This window comes from Thermobia domestica, chromosome 7 (assembly GCF_964235325.1).
Source record: "Thermobia domestica chromosome 7, izTheDome1.hap1.1, whole genome shotgun sequence".
In the NCBI taxonomy this organism is placed as follows: domain Eukaryota; kingdom Metazoa; phylum Arthropoda; class Insecta; order Zygentoma; family Lepismatidae; genus Thermobia; species Thermobia domestica.
In genome coordinates, this window is record NC_137460.1 from 12,064,716 (window position 1) to 12,080,747 (window position 16,032).

General features: G+C 37.0%; 1 protein-coding gene across 1 annotated transcript in view; it reads right to left on the reverse strand.

Moving 5' to 3' along the window:
- The window catches only part of LOC145689856 (carboxypeptidase B-like), a 67,059-nt gene that overhangs the window by 30,340 nt on the left and 20,687 nt on the right, over positions 1-16,032 (reverse strand). The window contains exons 2-4 of the mRNA XM_081764121.1: positions 13,683-13,892; positions 12,174-12,264; positions 9,711-9,861 (exon numbers count right to left, since the gene is read on the reverse strand). Coding sequence (XP_081620247.1) covers positions 9,711-9,861; positions 12,174-12,264; positions 13,683-13,892 — 452 coding nt within the window. The remainder of the gene's footprint in view (positions 1-9,710; positions 9,862-12,173; positions 12,265-13,682; positions 13,893-16,032) is intronic.

Sequence of the window (16,032 nt, forward strand, 5' to 3'; positions counted from 1 at the left end):
ATTACACCTTGACTGAAATGCGTATCTTAGGGGGTAAGGGTACAAATACTTTCCATAATCCTATTATTCCCCGTGCGAAGAACGGATATCTCAGCTAGTATATGATGATTTAATAAGATTTAAATTATAAGCATTCAAATAGCTTAGGCAAGGTCAGGTTGTTAACGAACACCGATGTAATACCCAACACCCTAGTTTTGTTCGAAGGACTCTTTAAAAATCATTCGATAGCGCTGCAATCTATCGGAAAGACTTGGAAAAGCTGTAGTTCACCGCTCGGTGACAGTCGGTTGAGCGAATTAGAGCCAATAAAATATTTTGTTGTTTTTCTCGATTGTCTTATAATTTTGGGTTTATATTCTGGTCAAGATAAGTTTATTTCTATTACACCTAGATTATTACATGTCAGGTTACATTATTCATTCCCTATTTCAGCATTAATTCTGTGTGATCCCACTATCCGTATTGCACTCAACAAGTAGATCTGAACTTTACAATAAAATGGCGTCTCCGTGGGTAATGCCGGAGAGAAAGTTCATTACCTCGGAGTCTGATGCCAAATGTAAGAATTGGATTCAAAAAGATTGCAGTTCTTGCAAACGAAAGGTTAATGCATTTATTTGAGATTTCTGAACTTAGACCTAATGCTATGTGTTTATTTTTATCACAATTTTCTTAAATTCCCATTTCTTTATTTGCTTCACCTGAGTAGCTGTTGGTTTAGCCTATGAATAGCTTTTCTTTGAATTAAATCAAATCATAAAAGACTAGTTCCTTTATGTACCTCATTATGGTAAGATCTTTAAATGCAAACAATATAGTAAAATTCCATCTCCGTTAGCCTAAAAGGCATAAGTGTGAGACGTTAAGCTGAAAGATTTAATTTTCAATACAGTAAAATTACAGCATACCTTCTAATATAGACTTTTTTTTTTTTTTTTTTTAATTCAACTTCATGTCTTTGTGAAAGGGGGATATGTAATGTTCGGGATTGCCGAACAAAAGTGTATTAGAAACTAACATTTTTGGGTTTAAAAGATTTAATTTTCTTTTGTACTTTAGTAAGTAGGACATTTTCTATTGACAAAATATGTCACTTTTATCTCTGCAAACTTAAGTGTTCCAGAATACCTCAGTTTCCCTTATATCAGGGGCGGATCCAGGACGAACTTCTGCTGTTGGTGGGTTGTAATACTACTACTTAGAGCTACTTTTAAGAGCTCCAAACTCTGGAATGGGTTTTATTCAGTGGTCGAAGTGAGACGATGTGCGATGGCATGCCATACCGTCTCTGGTTTTCAGTGATGAAGGCATAGCACCTCTGGTTTTTCAGTGATCAAGACATACTGTTACTGGAGACTAGATGCTAAATATCTTTAACAAAAATCCATTTTTATACGTAGTAATTGAAGAATAGCTTTGCACGTAAAAAGATTTTATTACGTAGAAATAATTTCTAAGTTGACTATATCGAAATTTTTGTTATCTTTTTCCTATCTTTTGTTTCTAAAATGCGATGTCTTCAAAGAAATTCATCTAGTTATTATTTTGATGTGTCATATTGATTTTTTTTCTTTCGTATGTATGTGTGTGTCTTGTTTTAATGCATATGTCGTGTTTTGAGCATCGGCGAATTTAGAAGTTGTTGTGGAGGGCGGATATTGTGGGAGTTTGGAATACCTCTCAGTCAAGTATGGGGTCCGTGAGTTTTTCCGCAGGAAATAGTTAATACAGAAGCTCGGTTTTTGAGAATTTTCGTGTATAACTCTCTATAGTACAACATAAGGGAACAAGGGCGCCCATCAGGGGGGCAAGACGGGGCGCTTGTCCCCCTAGAAGAAATTGTACTTCGAAATATCGAAAACCCAATAGACTTTTAGAATAGTCACATCAAAATTTGAAACTGTATATGAAAGGTTGCTTGTACTTGCCCCCCCTGGAAACCACAGCATGGGCACCCTTGTAAGGGGATATTTTTTTAAAAACAAAATTTCAGAAAGTTGTTGGCGGGGATGAAAGTTTCTTCATGTCCCTCACGTAACTCCAGAGAAGCTCTTCACTGGGTTTGAGTCATTATGTAAATGTAAATGCAATCTTTTAGTTAACATAACCTCACTGTATTTCAAGATTTAGATAGCCGGTATGTTGAGTCAAAATCGTAATAAAACAAACCGCCTCTGCTTTTTTCCACTTCGAACACTGGTTTTATTTATATATAAAATAAGAAAGTTTCCTCTTCTGGGAGGGTGATCGCCCCCTGGATCCGCCCCTGCCCTATATAAATTTTCTTAGATATATTATTAAACATATTTGATAGCTTTAAATTACTTTTAAAAAGCTAATATGTCTAAACTAACGATCGATATTTGCTCAAAATATAAAAGATAAATTATAAACTTGCTTTCGAATGGAGCAGGAGTACAATATTCTTATTAATAAAAATGATCCTTAGTTGAAAAAAAAATCGAGAAACGTTGATTTATGGTAGCCTACATCCACAGATTTGCGCTCCATAGAAGTGTGTGGTTTCTTTTACATTGTTTTGTTGTCCCCTGTTGAGGAAATTCCACTTTTTCGCTCAATCAACAAGAAGAAACCTGAACAACTTAAATACATGCAAATTAACATTACATTAAACAAAGTTTTGAAGTGAAAGATGATCTAGCCATAAATAATTTCTGTAGAAAGAGAAACAGTAATAGTTGTCACTCCGTCCGGCAGATGGCATCAGTGTCTTCTTTCCGAAATAGCGCTGAACGACTGAGGCAGATATTTTGCAAAGTGATGATTTAATATTTTCACCAGGAGGAATTTCAATATACGGTGGGTAAAAGTACTGCAAAAAATAAAGGTAATTCACATTGAGCACAATCAGAGATATGGCCACGAAGGGGGAGTTCGTAGCTCGGGAGGATTTCTTATACGGCAATAAGTTATCCAAGATTCCTCTTTGAGGCGGGGGGAAGACAGAGAGAGAGATTAGAATATTGCTGTACTGCTCAACAAAAAGATTACATAAACCAATGCCAGTAGTTTTCGTTGAACATTGCATCCAGTGTTTCTTTCACAAACAATGTTCCGAGGGTCACACTTAGTATTCCTGGGAGGGGAGGGGGAAGGCGCACTGCTGGTACTATTCAATTTATTATTATATATTATAGACGTATCATTTTGGTCTCCTCCGGGGCATTTTTAGAGCTCCGCGGGGCAAAAACACGTCTGGAAGGAACACTGATTGCATAAGACTATGAAGCGTATTCTTACTATAGGCTAATAGTCGAGATATCATATCAGGAATGAAAACTGACAAGGGAAGTATGAATGAGCTCATAGCGAAACCTACCGTAAAATTTCACTCAGAGGAAGGAAGTCCCACAGAAAGACCACACACAAAAAAGCAGCTGCGTTTTCGAAGTGAAATTAACCAAAATGGCAAATTGAAATATCGCGTATCCATGTCGACAATTGTACAATACTTTCAGTACCACCCCTTGTAAACGACCTGTTAATAATAAAAAAGTCAATAAAAACAATGTGGGTACATACTATACTTAAGGGGAAGTCGTACGGTAAGGTGAACCTTGACAGCAGCCACCTTGAAATCCGCCATCTTGAATTCAGGTCAAGTTTTGTAAATAGGAATAGGGCAATATGATACATGATTTTGGTTTAGAATTTAAGCAGAAAAACAATGGTAGCAATAGTTTTAAGATACGTGCATTTGGCAAAAAGTTACAGGCATATTTATTGTGTATGTTTCCACGTGCACAATTCCCGAATGAAGCAGATGTCCAAAAATAAGTTGTCGCTGTTGAAATGTAACTCCTACTTGATAGTTCCACAATACATTTCAATGAGAGACGAAAGAAAAGCAGAAATGAGACAGATTAGAAGAAAATTGCACATACAGCATTTGTGTTATCAGCGATTTTGGCTAAATTTTCGTATTATCTGGTCTATCTCCGCCCCTATTCAACCAATTTGGACCAAATTTGCAGACTAATCTCCTATAAGTGTGTAGCTTTGCTCAACAACATTTGGAATAAATTGGAAAAATATAGAGGGTGTTTCCTATATTTTTGTATTTTACAAATTGTTGGACAGCTGCTTCATTCGGGAGTTGTTCACATGGAAACATACACAATAAATATGCCTGTAACTTTTTGCCAAATGCACGTATCTTAAAACTATTGCTACCATTGTTTTTCTGCTTAAATTCTAAACCAAAATCATGTATCATATTGCCCTATTCCTATTTACAAAACTTGACCTGAATTCAAGATGGCGGATTTCAAGGTGGCTGCTGTCAAGGTTCACCTTACCATACGACTTCCCCTTAGGTATAGATATACCCGCATTGTTGTTATTGACTTTTTATTATTAACAGGCCGTTTACAAGGGGTGGTACTGAAAGTATTGTACAATTGTCGACATGGATACGCGATATTTCAATTTGCCATTTTGGTTAATTTCACTTCGAAAACGCAGCTGCTTTTTTGTGTGTGGTCTATCTGTGGGACTTCCTTCCTCTGAGTGATATTTTGCGGTAGGTTTCGCTATGAGCTCATTCATACTTTTTTTGTGAGATAATTAAGCGTCCCGAATATACTTCTCGGGTTCCTCAGGCAAATACAGGACCATCGCAGGGGCGGACTGGGTATATTAGGACCTAGGCCGCGGTTACCAAGGAGAGCCCTCAGACTATAATATCAATTTCTAAAATAACGTAAGAATTACAATGAACATCTGCGATGAGCCATCGCGTTAAGCAGTTTAAATGTTTCGTTACTTGATAGTTTCTGCAAGCTATGATTTATCATTGGTCATTGGAAATTTGATGTCAGAGCAAGTTTTAATCAAAGAGCAAAGCACAGGATTTCCAAAAACATAAACTCTCGAGAGAATACTTTATAATTATTTTTGTATTGCCATGTAATAGCTGAAACACTAAATAAATAGTAGCCAATAACTTCATATTGTGGAATGAGCAGGACAGTTTACTGAAAATTGAAACACTAAACAACTTCTTCTGACTGTTGAATGAACACGACGGTTTTCACTACAAATGGAAAACACTGCTGAAACAAAAACAACTAATAATCTTTTAAAAATAGTATTCTTTTCAGTTCAGATGATGAATTTCAGAGTTCCTCAATAATTTCGTCCACGAACACTAAATTTAACATGACTTTTTCCATACTCATTAGTAAAAATATGTCCAAAATGTCTTGCTCTGACAAACTAGCTCTGAGATTTATTTTCGCCAAGTTTAACTTTGAGAAGCATATCACTTGTGTGCATGGTTGGTAAAGATAACGCATGTTTGTATACAATATATAAATTATTAAAACAACTAGACTGACATAGAAATTGGTACAAGATTTTTCCTGCATATGACTAACAATTTTTACACAAGGTGTTTGCAGCATCATTATCATTCTTGCCTTGAATACCGTTCAAAGATGTTTCATCTCGCATAGCAAGCGCAAATGCATAATCATAATCTTCTTCTTCTTCTACTGATTCAGGGACTTCATTCTTTTCTGGATCATCAAAAAGCAGAAGGTTTTTGGACATAGTGTCATACACGACATAGAACTGCTGGAGCTCTTTGGATATTTCCTCTTTTTTGCAAGAACTCTGAAAGCTTCTGCAGGCACACCATTCTTCTTGATTTCCGAAAAGTGCTTAGGATCCAAGATTTGAAGTTCAGACAGAAAGCTTTTTGGATGCTGAAATCTATCACTGACACATGTAACAGCTGTATTCAGAATTTCGTTTTTTTTTTTTTTTTTTTCTATTCTGAATAAACCGTATTCACTTACATTTAATTTCTTTCCCCGTTCATCTGCAGCAAGCTTTCCTGGCATTTTCTTCCTTCTTTGAGATTTTTCTGGGCGGAAAGTCTTCTTCAATTTCTATTTCTACACCAGATTGCGCAAGCTGGTGATTTATCTTCTTACTAAATATGTTTGTGTTTTCGCAAAGCATTAAACAGACATCTTTTGCCTCCATTTTCTTCTGAAGCTGCTGCTGCAAATTGTCTACAAGTCTCCAGAAAGTAAAATAGTCCAATCCGTGAGACTAGGTATTTTGAAACAGGCTCCGTTTTTGTAAACAAGTCCTGATTCACAGAGCACATCATTACAGTGTTAAATTCTGTCCATTTATTCAGCAAAGTCTCAACTTGAAATTTTGGTTTCGCATCAAAGCGCTTGTCCTGTATAACATCATTGAGGAACAATAAAAATTTAAGAAATCTTGATGATGACGGACAGTCGTAATCGTTTTGGCTTCCTGTTTCGTAGCGAAACTCGTTAGTGTCGATTATCACATTCAGTGCCTTGCTTTTGCTCCACCATCGTGTTGCACAAACGTTTTGAAGTTTTCGTAGTCTGTCATGTCCCTCGTGGCTTGCATCAATCATTTTCTTCCAAGCATCCATTCTTTTGTAGGATACAGACAGGAACACAGCACTGGTTTGAACCACACCAAATAAGTTTGCAGTTTCATTGATCTGCTCAGTCGAATTTGTCATAACCAAATTAAGTTGGTGTAAATGGTTTCAGAATTTTCATTCTCCAGTAATGCTTTAACTCCTTTATAGCAACCACTAAAGTTAGCAGCTTCATCAAAAGAGCAGTCTACAATAACATATATCAAAACATTGTTGGCAGAAAGCACTCTTTTGATTTCATTATGAGTTCCTTGTCCTGTTGTGTCAATGTTTACAACAACTGCTAACAGCAATTGACAATACTTGACCATTTATGACAGCAAATTACAAATGCCAGCTGATTGTGCATTGAAACATCTTGGGTAGAATCAACCATTATGCTGAAAATGACAGCTTTCTTGATGTCTTCCACTATTTTTTCTGCAATAACTGTTCAATAATACGAATTGGTTTATTTATAAAATTTTGTGATAGAAAAGTCATTAGCGATCCTCTTCTCTGCCCTTTCAGATTTCCACGACGTTGCTGCAATTCCTTGCGATGTTTACTGAACGATATAGCTTCTTTAACATGCTCTTCAATACTGCATCATATTCAGGCACTAGTAAAAAACCAATTCCAGGAAGCTCCCGTGGTTGATATTTCTTTCATCCAGTTTATAGGCAGATTAAGTGTTCCCTGTTCCCCCTAAGTATTGTCTTCTAATGAACAAAACAATATCTAATAACCGTTTAATCACAGCTCGCTTCTTCTCTACTTGTTTTCGTCGCAGATTTATTTCATTAGTATAACAGAGAGATGATATCTTCTTCACTCCAGCAGCTACGACTGCCTCCGCAGCCTAAACGTGGAACAAGGAATTTTTGCGGCGTTTTACATCTTTGTGCACGTTTTTCATATTCACTCTATATCCTGTGACAAACTGACTACTCGGAGTGACAGTCCGAATTTCCCCAAACGCCATGCTGGTTGAGCAGTACAACAACTTGCTTGTAGCATAAAATGATATCCACTGTCGCTTAATCTTTTCACCATTTGGTAGTTCTTGATAATACAATTTCTGAGCTTCAAATGGCAGTTCGGTTTCATCGATCCGCGGCTGAATCGGGTGGTGCTTCAAACATGCGATCTTCATAACGATATCTCGTTCATGAGGAGGTATGAAGAAGGACAAATAGGGTGTCTGTTCCTTGCACTTGTTGATCAGGTACTCCTTCACCAAGCGTTTCTTTTGTTTGGTCATCATCACTGGAACTATCCGACTGGATTTGTTCTTCTGTTTCTTCAATAACGAAAGTAGAATCATCGGGTTTTTGGAAGTTGCTGCTTATTTCACAATCTTCATCAATGTAAGAGATGATATTTTCATTAGCAGGTTGCTGATTGTTAGAAGTCCTCCTTTCTTCAGCGGAAAGATTTAAAAAAATGGCATGTAGTGCAAATAAAGCAAAATAAAAATTCGCCTAAAAGATCGAGTATTATGGCGTATACTTCGCACCATTTAAAGCTACAGAGTTCCGAAATTCAGTGATGACATAATACTGTACCTGCAAACATTATTACGAGAAACGAAGAAATATGTTTTCTGTTCTAAATAAACTTGATATTTGGACTAGGCAAAAGTAAATACATTTTTAAAAATGCGCTGTTTTTCCATTTTTGAGTTATCAAATGTAGACCTACAAGATGTGTTAACATCCATAAAGGACCAATCAGCCTGTGGTTAAATATGGATGCAGCTAGAAGCCAGACCCCAGTCTTCAACGATGAAAGGGCCCCAACTGCTCAACCTAATAAAAAGGGCCCAGGGCCCCAACTGCTCAATGTAATGAAAGAAGGGGCCCAACTGCCCAACATAATGAAAAAGGGCTCAGGGCCCCAACTGCTCAATATAATGAAAGAAGGGCTCCAGAAGTGTCCAATATTATGAAATACTGTCCAAAATAATGAGAAAGGGATCAGAGCCTCAATTGCCCAACATAATGAAAATAGGGCCTTGGGCCCCAACTGCTCTATAAAATGAAAGAAGGGCACCAACGGCCAATATATTGAAAAAAGGGCCCAAGGCCCCAGCCACAAACTAAATCACAGTTTCCAATAATAAAAGACCATAGTCAGCCTAGCTACAAATGTAGTAGCAAAAGGGCCCTAATGAAAAAAAGTTAACTTACTGATGGAATTATGGTAGAGGGGTGGATATTAGCAGCAAAATAACCAGTGATCTACCGAATTATTTAGTTTTCTTCTGTTTTAGATTTCTCTCTTTCTTTGTTTATTTTTTTTTCATTAATTTATTTTCTGAGAGGGCCTAGGCCGCGATTGCGGCCTAGCGGCCCTGGACCATCGTGTAAAAATTGTGACACATGTAATATATCGGCCCAAGTGACAATGATGCCGTCTGAAAGATGAAATGACAATTATTACGAGACATCGAAAGCACCTGGGGTCACTTTCCATAGAGATTTGCGTCAACACAACACAAAATTTGCGTTTTAGCTTGGGATAATCGAATAACAGCTATAATTGCTTTTTGGATCTTTTGTGTTGTGAGCCGCAAATTTTAGAAAGAGTGACACGGAATAAGCCCCTGATGTGGAACCTTTCTCTGACTACTTCTTTATTTTAGGCTTTAACTTCCATCCTTTCACTTCATTATTCTATTTCAGGTTGTATGGATTTAGTGGAAACATTTATGCGCGCAATTTCATTTCAGAGAAGCGTACAATGAAGCGTGAAAGAGATAGACAGTATCCCCGTTTACAGAAGAGTACATTGAAGACACGGACAGTGTCTCTATTTAGAGATGCTAGCAATGAAGACACGGACAGTATCTCCGTTTACAGAAGCGTGCAATGAAAACACGGACAATATCTTAGTACAGAGAAACGTACAATGAAGACACGGACAGTGTCTCTGTGTAGAGAAGCGCCGATGAAGACACGGACAGTGTCTCTGTGTAGAGAAGCGTACGATGAAGACACGGACAGTATCTCTGTTTAAAGAAGCATACAATGAAGACACGGAAGTGTCTCTGTTTAGAAAAGCGTACAATGGAGACACAAACAATATCTTCGTTTAGAGAACTGTACAATGAAGACATGGACAACAGTGTCGCCGTTTACAGAAGCGTACAATGAAGACACGGGCAGTACCCTATGTCTTCATTGTACACTTCTCTGAAACAAAATTGTGTGCGTAAATGTTTCCATTAAGTCCATAAATTCTGAAATATTCTGAAATTGTTTCTACTTACCTCCATCGATTAAAATTGCCGGCCTGTTTTCAGATGGATTTGCACCAGATAATCTCAACAATCTAATATCTCTGCCTTCAACTGTTTGACCCAGTGATTGTACCGTAATTCTCTCAGAAAGGGCTGTCAGTTCTTCAAGATAGTCATATATCTGTAGTATGAGCACCAAATGAAGAAAAAAGTAAACTTTACTTCGAATACTTATTCTAATTCTAGGTCACACACATCAAATATCTAATATATCTTATCGATCTTAACTACAACCCAGTGGTGCTATAGAAATGAGTGGCATCCCTAACAGCACAATCACATAGCAGGCATATCATGTTTCCTTAGGTACATGGGTATGTGTCCAGTATGTGACTTATGTAACTCTGAGAAAGAAATCACATGGATGGCAAGTGATAGTCAGTCTATATCCGCCCCTAAGCACATGCCTGACATGTACTTGGGGAACGTGCCTAGTAAGTTCTAGGTATGTTCCCCATGTCGTAAGCGTCAATGAACCATAAAATTACACCCCCAAAATATGTTAAATCGCCTATATGCGTAATGTGTTTACATTAAGGTGAGTCTAAACAACACTTTAAATAAGTAAAAAAAAAAAAAAAATGTAGGGCTACGCTACGGTGGGCTCGAATGAGCAACCTTTGGATTACTATCCGCGTGCTCTTCCTACTTGGCCACAGAGGCGATGAAGAAAATGTAGCTTGTAGAGGGATAAATTATTGAGGTCTTTTGCATTCAGTTAATCAGAGTGCTCCTTTAACCGCATATATTCGTCTATAACCGTTTGGAATCAGATAAAATCTGCTCGCCATGTAATTTTATAACAAATTGACGAATGTCTATTTACTTTCTTTCATGATTCTTTCGTTTTCACTTTCAAATGATCTGCAACAGTTTCCATCTAATAAAGTCGATACGTTTATTGCTTCTAGTACACAATCGCTTAGAAAAAGAAGCAACAAATGCTCAAATGTGGGAGATGAATTTAGAACACCTTAATGTAGCATGTCTACCAGATCTTGTGCTGTTAGAGCGTCTGAAATAGTATGTACAATCATGTCCAAAATTATTGTCGCATGTGTATAAATATGTTGTTCTAGGAACATAATTTGATAACAAATTCGTAGGCATTTCTAATTATGTTAGTGTGTGTATAATCTGCAAAGACGTGTATGTGGAAACTTTCATGTGTAAGGAGCAGTACATAAGAACAATAAAATGAAAATAAAATTTTCTTTTGCATTTAGCAACATTTTAGTTTACTCATTATAATTTTCGTATTTATAACTCTTTTCCTATGAAATCCTAACTCATTTCCCGATTCTACACATAATGTCAGTATTAAAAGTACCCTGCAAAATCATTATCAAATTATATCCTTACAAGAAGACAGTTATAGATATACGACAATAATTTTGGACATGAGTGTACCTAAACGACGTACCTAGAACATGACAGATATATATCCCACGTGACAACATAAAAACAAATGACTGTTAGAGTGCGAAACTGAGTCAGGTATATAAATGCTATATTTGTAGTTCATAGTTGCAAATATCAATTAAGTATAACAAGTACCTAAAACTGTAGGTAGCTGAAGTACATAATTAGCACATCAATATCATATGTGCCAAGTGTCGGGTACCTAAAAAGTAGCTGGGACACCTAAATGGCACACACCTTGCACATCCTGTGCTGTTAGGAATGATGACAATGCCGTAACTTAGATTTTTTCTGGGAAACACGCAGATATTTGCCCCGCTAGAAAAAGTTGTTTTGGGTTGAAGAACACTTTTTACTGAAATGGGCCCACGACTCATATTTGTTTTATTTACCTTTAGTGTACTGTTTTTTATGTAATGTAGTGAGCCTGTTTGATGTATCATTTATAAGTTCATGTTCGTATCTTATAAGGAATAAGAAAACATTGTATTAAAGTGAGCCCCCCTCGAACGGCTGGGAGCTTCCTTGTGGGGGGAGAGCAGTTGCCCTCCCTGCCCCCCACAAGTTACGGCCCTACTCAACTGATGGGAATAATCTACTTTCTGCTACGCAATTTATATAGTTAATACTGATATTTCAGCAAGAAACAAGTTTATAACTATGAATATAGACTGCAAATTTACACAGGGTGTCCCGCTCTAATCATATACGACCTAAAATTTTCTTTATGAGTTTTGTTGTACGGCTGGCAACACTGCACAATGTCTTTTGGTGTCAAGAGCCTCCCACTAGTCCCACCTCTGTAATTTCAAGTTGTTCTTGTTACATTTTATTGTAAGCATTTTCGTTGTCTGTGCTCTTTGCCATGTAAATTAGCCTTTTCTAATGTAATCTTGCACCATTAATTTACATTCAAAAAAATAGGAGAAAAAATGAAAATAGAAAATTTTGTATGTGGTACAATTGGTAACAATAGTACAGATACGAAACTATAAATAAGAAAAAACTCACCTCGTCCAGGGAATAATATCTATCAAACGATATAGCTTTTGCGGCACGACTTCTTCTGGAAAATGTCGGTCTTCTTTTTTCCTCTAGTTTACTGTAAGAAATGATTTCTCACATCAAAATAAGAAGAAAAGCTCACATAGAAATGTAAGGAAAAGTGCAGTTTTGGAGCTAAGGCCGTCAAAAAGTGTCATAGCTCGCGTTATTTCGCAGTACCGTTATTTCGTACATGAAGAACTGTGGAGTTGGTGGGTGGTTCCTAATACTCCCGTCTCCCTGCCGACGCATTTCGTGTACACTGTTATCAAATCTTATCTTCTGCCTACTTTGAATCTAATTTTAACGCCGAGTATGTCTGGGAAGTCTGTATGCTCTATGGGAATACCTCGCGCATCCATTGCAGTTATCTCATTGCTAAAACATGTATTTTTGGATGGCGCATGTGATTTCCGTTACGTTGAAATTGACCATCATTCCACGTTTCCTCATGTATTAAATGCCGTGTACTGCATGTTGCAATCCATTTTTCCACACTTCTGAAACTTTCGTGCAAGGAATCACCTTTTACAATTTGTCGATCTATTTCATTAATACCCTATATACATGCAACATGTTAAAACAGTATAGTATGCCTAAAATACACGCTTAACAGTAATACAAAGGTTTTTATTGTGTGTGCGGCAATCGAATTGGTGTTTGACTTTGAATGCTTCTCCACCAGTCCGCTTAGAACTACGTTGCCGATGCTGTGATATGGGAGTCAGATTCCATTTATATGCTGTGCATTCTTAGTAAGACAATAACCTTAGTAACATGTAATATTCAGTCACTGAAAGTGAATTTCTCAAAAGTGTCGTACGGTCGTTGGCTCCAGAGGCGTAGCAGAATTTTAGCAAGAGGAGTTCAAGTTCTCAAATTCATACCATTTTTATATGGCATGCTTCTGTACATATATTTATATGGCAACTGCACATTTTTGCATACTATCTTGGTCAACGGAAGCAAAACGCGGAACGGCCTTATGTACACCACCGGTTGCTTCACACCAAATGCCAATTTGGCTGCCACGTAGTATAGTAGAATTTTACAACCATGTATTGAACTTCAAATACTTTCAAATACTTTGAGTTTAACCAGTAAGTTGAATCACGAGTCACGAAAATATGGTATATCAGGAATTTTTGATGTTTCATTGTATTACCTCTTCTTTTATTAAAACATTGTCTATGCACTGGATGATCATTGCATTAGAAACATTTAGGAACATTTCTTTTTAGCGTATTGGTCCATCTTTCTGCGCAATCACGAAGTTCAACGCTAAATAATAAAGTGTACTTTCCAAGCATCGAAAAAAGCATCGGGTAAATTTTATGAAAATTATTGTGGATCAGACATACAAATATAAATTGAATAAAATGTAAATAATAATAATAATAATAATAATAATAATAATAATAATAATAATAATAATAATAATAATAATAATAATAATAATAATAATAAGGCGCTTACCTTTGCACATCCTCCACTAAAGTTTCATATGTTAAGTGATTTTGATTTAAAAATGATAAAAACTCTTCCTGTACGTTAGGAGATACCATGACATCAGCAAATTGACCCACGGTAGGATACTTCCAGAAATCAAATCCATTTTTCCCGTCCAATTCAAGTAAGATCTTATGACTAGACGTACTGTTAACAGGAACTTTGAAGACTTTATAACTAAAAGAAAAAGAGATGACATTTATATAATAATATAAATAGAATCTATCGTTTATAATAGAAAATAATATACGATTTCCTAATTATAAAAGGCAGATAGGTCAGTCTGTGCATTTTGCTATTCTAGAAATGTTAGACAACTTTGCCTAAGAGTTGAGGTTGTATAGAAAAATGAGGAACACAATGGGAATCACTAAAATAGGCTAAATGGCAAACTTTCCAGTTTCTCATACTAATTCTTAATAGTACATTGCCACGCTAGTAGCTGTCGCTACGCACTCTGTCAATTCCATGTCTGATGCTAGTAGATGTCCTTACGAGCGCTTTCTCTAGCCTGTCTGACGCTAGTAGCAGTTGCTATGTACGCTATCACTTGTCTGTCCGACGCTCATAGATGTCGCTACGCGCGCTATCACTTGCCTCTTATGTTAATAGATGTCGCTACGAGCGCTATCACTTGTCTGTCTTACGCTAATAGATGTCGCTACAAGTGCTATCACTTGTCTCTCTGACGCTAATAGATGTCACTACGAGCGCTATCATTTGTCTGATCCTAGTAGATGTTGCCACGCGCGCTATCACTTGCTTGCCTGACGCTAATAGATGTCGCTACGGGCGCTATCACTTTCTTTGACGCTAACAGATGTTGCTACGCTAGCCATCACTTGTCTATATGATGCTTCTAACTATCGCTATGCGCGTTATCAGTTGCCTGTCTGACGCTAATAGATGTCGCTACGGGCGCTATAACTTGTCTGTCTGACGCTAATAGATGTCGCTACGGGCGCTATCAGTTGTCTGTCTTACGTCAATAGATGTCACTGTCTGGGGATTGTTGTGCATTACTGCATAAAAATATGGTATAGAGTTTGGAGTGATTGGTGGACAAAATAATAATAATAATAATAATAATAATAATAATAATAATAATAATAATAATAATAATAATAATAATAATAATAATAATAATAATACATTTCTTAAATGTAAATAATTAAAGCTTTTAATTAAGATATAATGTACAGGGGCTAGAATTGGTCACAAGACGAGGTAAGACGAGACGATGATATTCTAGACGATAAAGCACTTTCATTGCACCTTTCGGATACGAGACAGTTCTAAATTTCGTGACGTGGTCAACATTACAAGGGACTATGATTGTGTGAACAAGACTTCGGTGCGACAACTGGCTTTAATCTTATAACCTCAAAATCCGCGGTTAAATTAGGATTTCGAAACCTGTTATCTTAACCGAAATCACTTGAGATGATTAAAAGAAACAAAAGGAAAGAAAAGAACAGAAAAGCTGTTTTGAACTAATAATGCTTCTCTACAGATAAACAGGTTGTTTGCAGCAAAAAAAAAAAAAAAAAAAGTCGCTAGACTTGTAAATCGCTAAATCGTCATTTAAAAGTCGCCAATCGGAAAGATTATTTTTTGTCGTTATCGTGGAGGTCGAATCCCCTACATTTAGCGACTTTCTCCCAAATTGGCAACACTGAACTATGCTTTGACTGTTGCTCACGTTTACCGAAATTTCACGAAGAACTAGCCTAGTCAGCTTCGTTTGTTTTCGTCGCTTCGCTTCGAATTTGTGTACTGCACCCAAAGTGTTTCTTCTGCTGGGAACAACGAAGTGATTTTGTGTCTGGCTACGCACGTTTTCATTCAATATAGAATAGGCTACCAGAGAATAGCCTTCACAGTGCTCTTGGAGGACCTAAAGCCTCTATTAGAGGTCTTCTATTTCAAGTGTGCCCTCGGAAAATATGTAAAACACACCTTGGCCCCATCGCCACCGCCATCTGACGGAGGAAACCCTTCCTTTCCTTAGGGGAAAGAAGTGAATGACTTCAGCTGTGTTGCCTATTTGAGACAGTGCACAGCGAAGCCCGTCAATGTGACAACCCTGTCCACATCCAACTATTGAAGGACCTCGGCCAAAGCAACTTCTCCCTCCTCCTTTGAAAGAAGAACGGGAAAACACACACCGACAGCAGCCCCAGCAGGGGCACACTTGAAATAGAGAGGCTCTATACAGAGCATTATAAAATAAATCGTATATTAATAAAATGCAATATATTAATGATTAGAAGCATTATTTTGAGTATGAATATTTGAATAGGCTTAACCATTACCT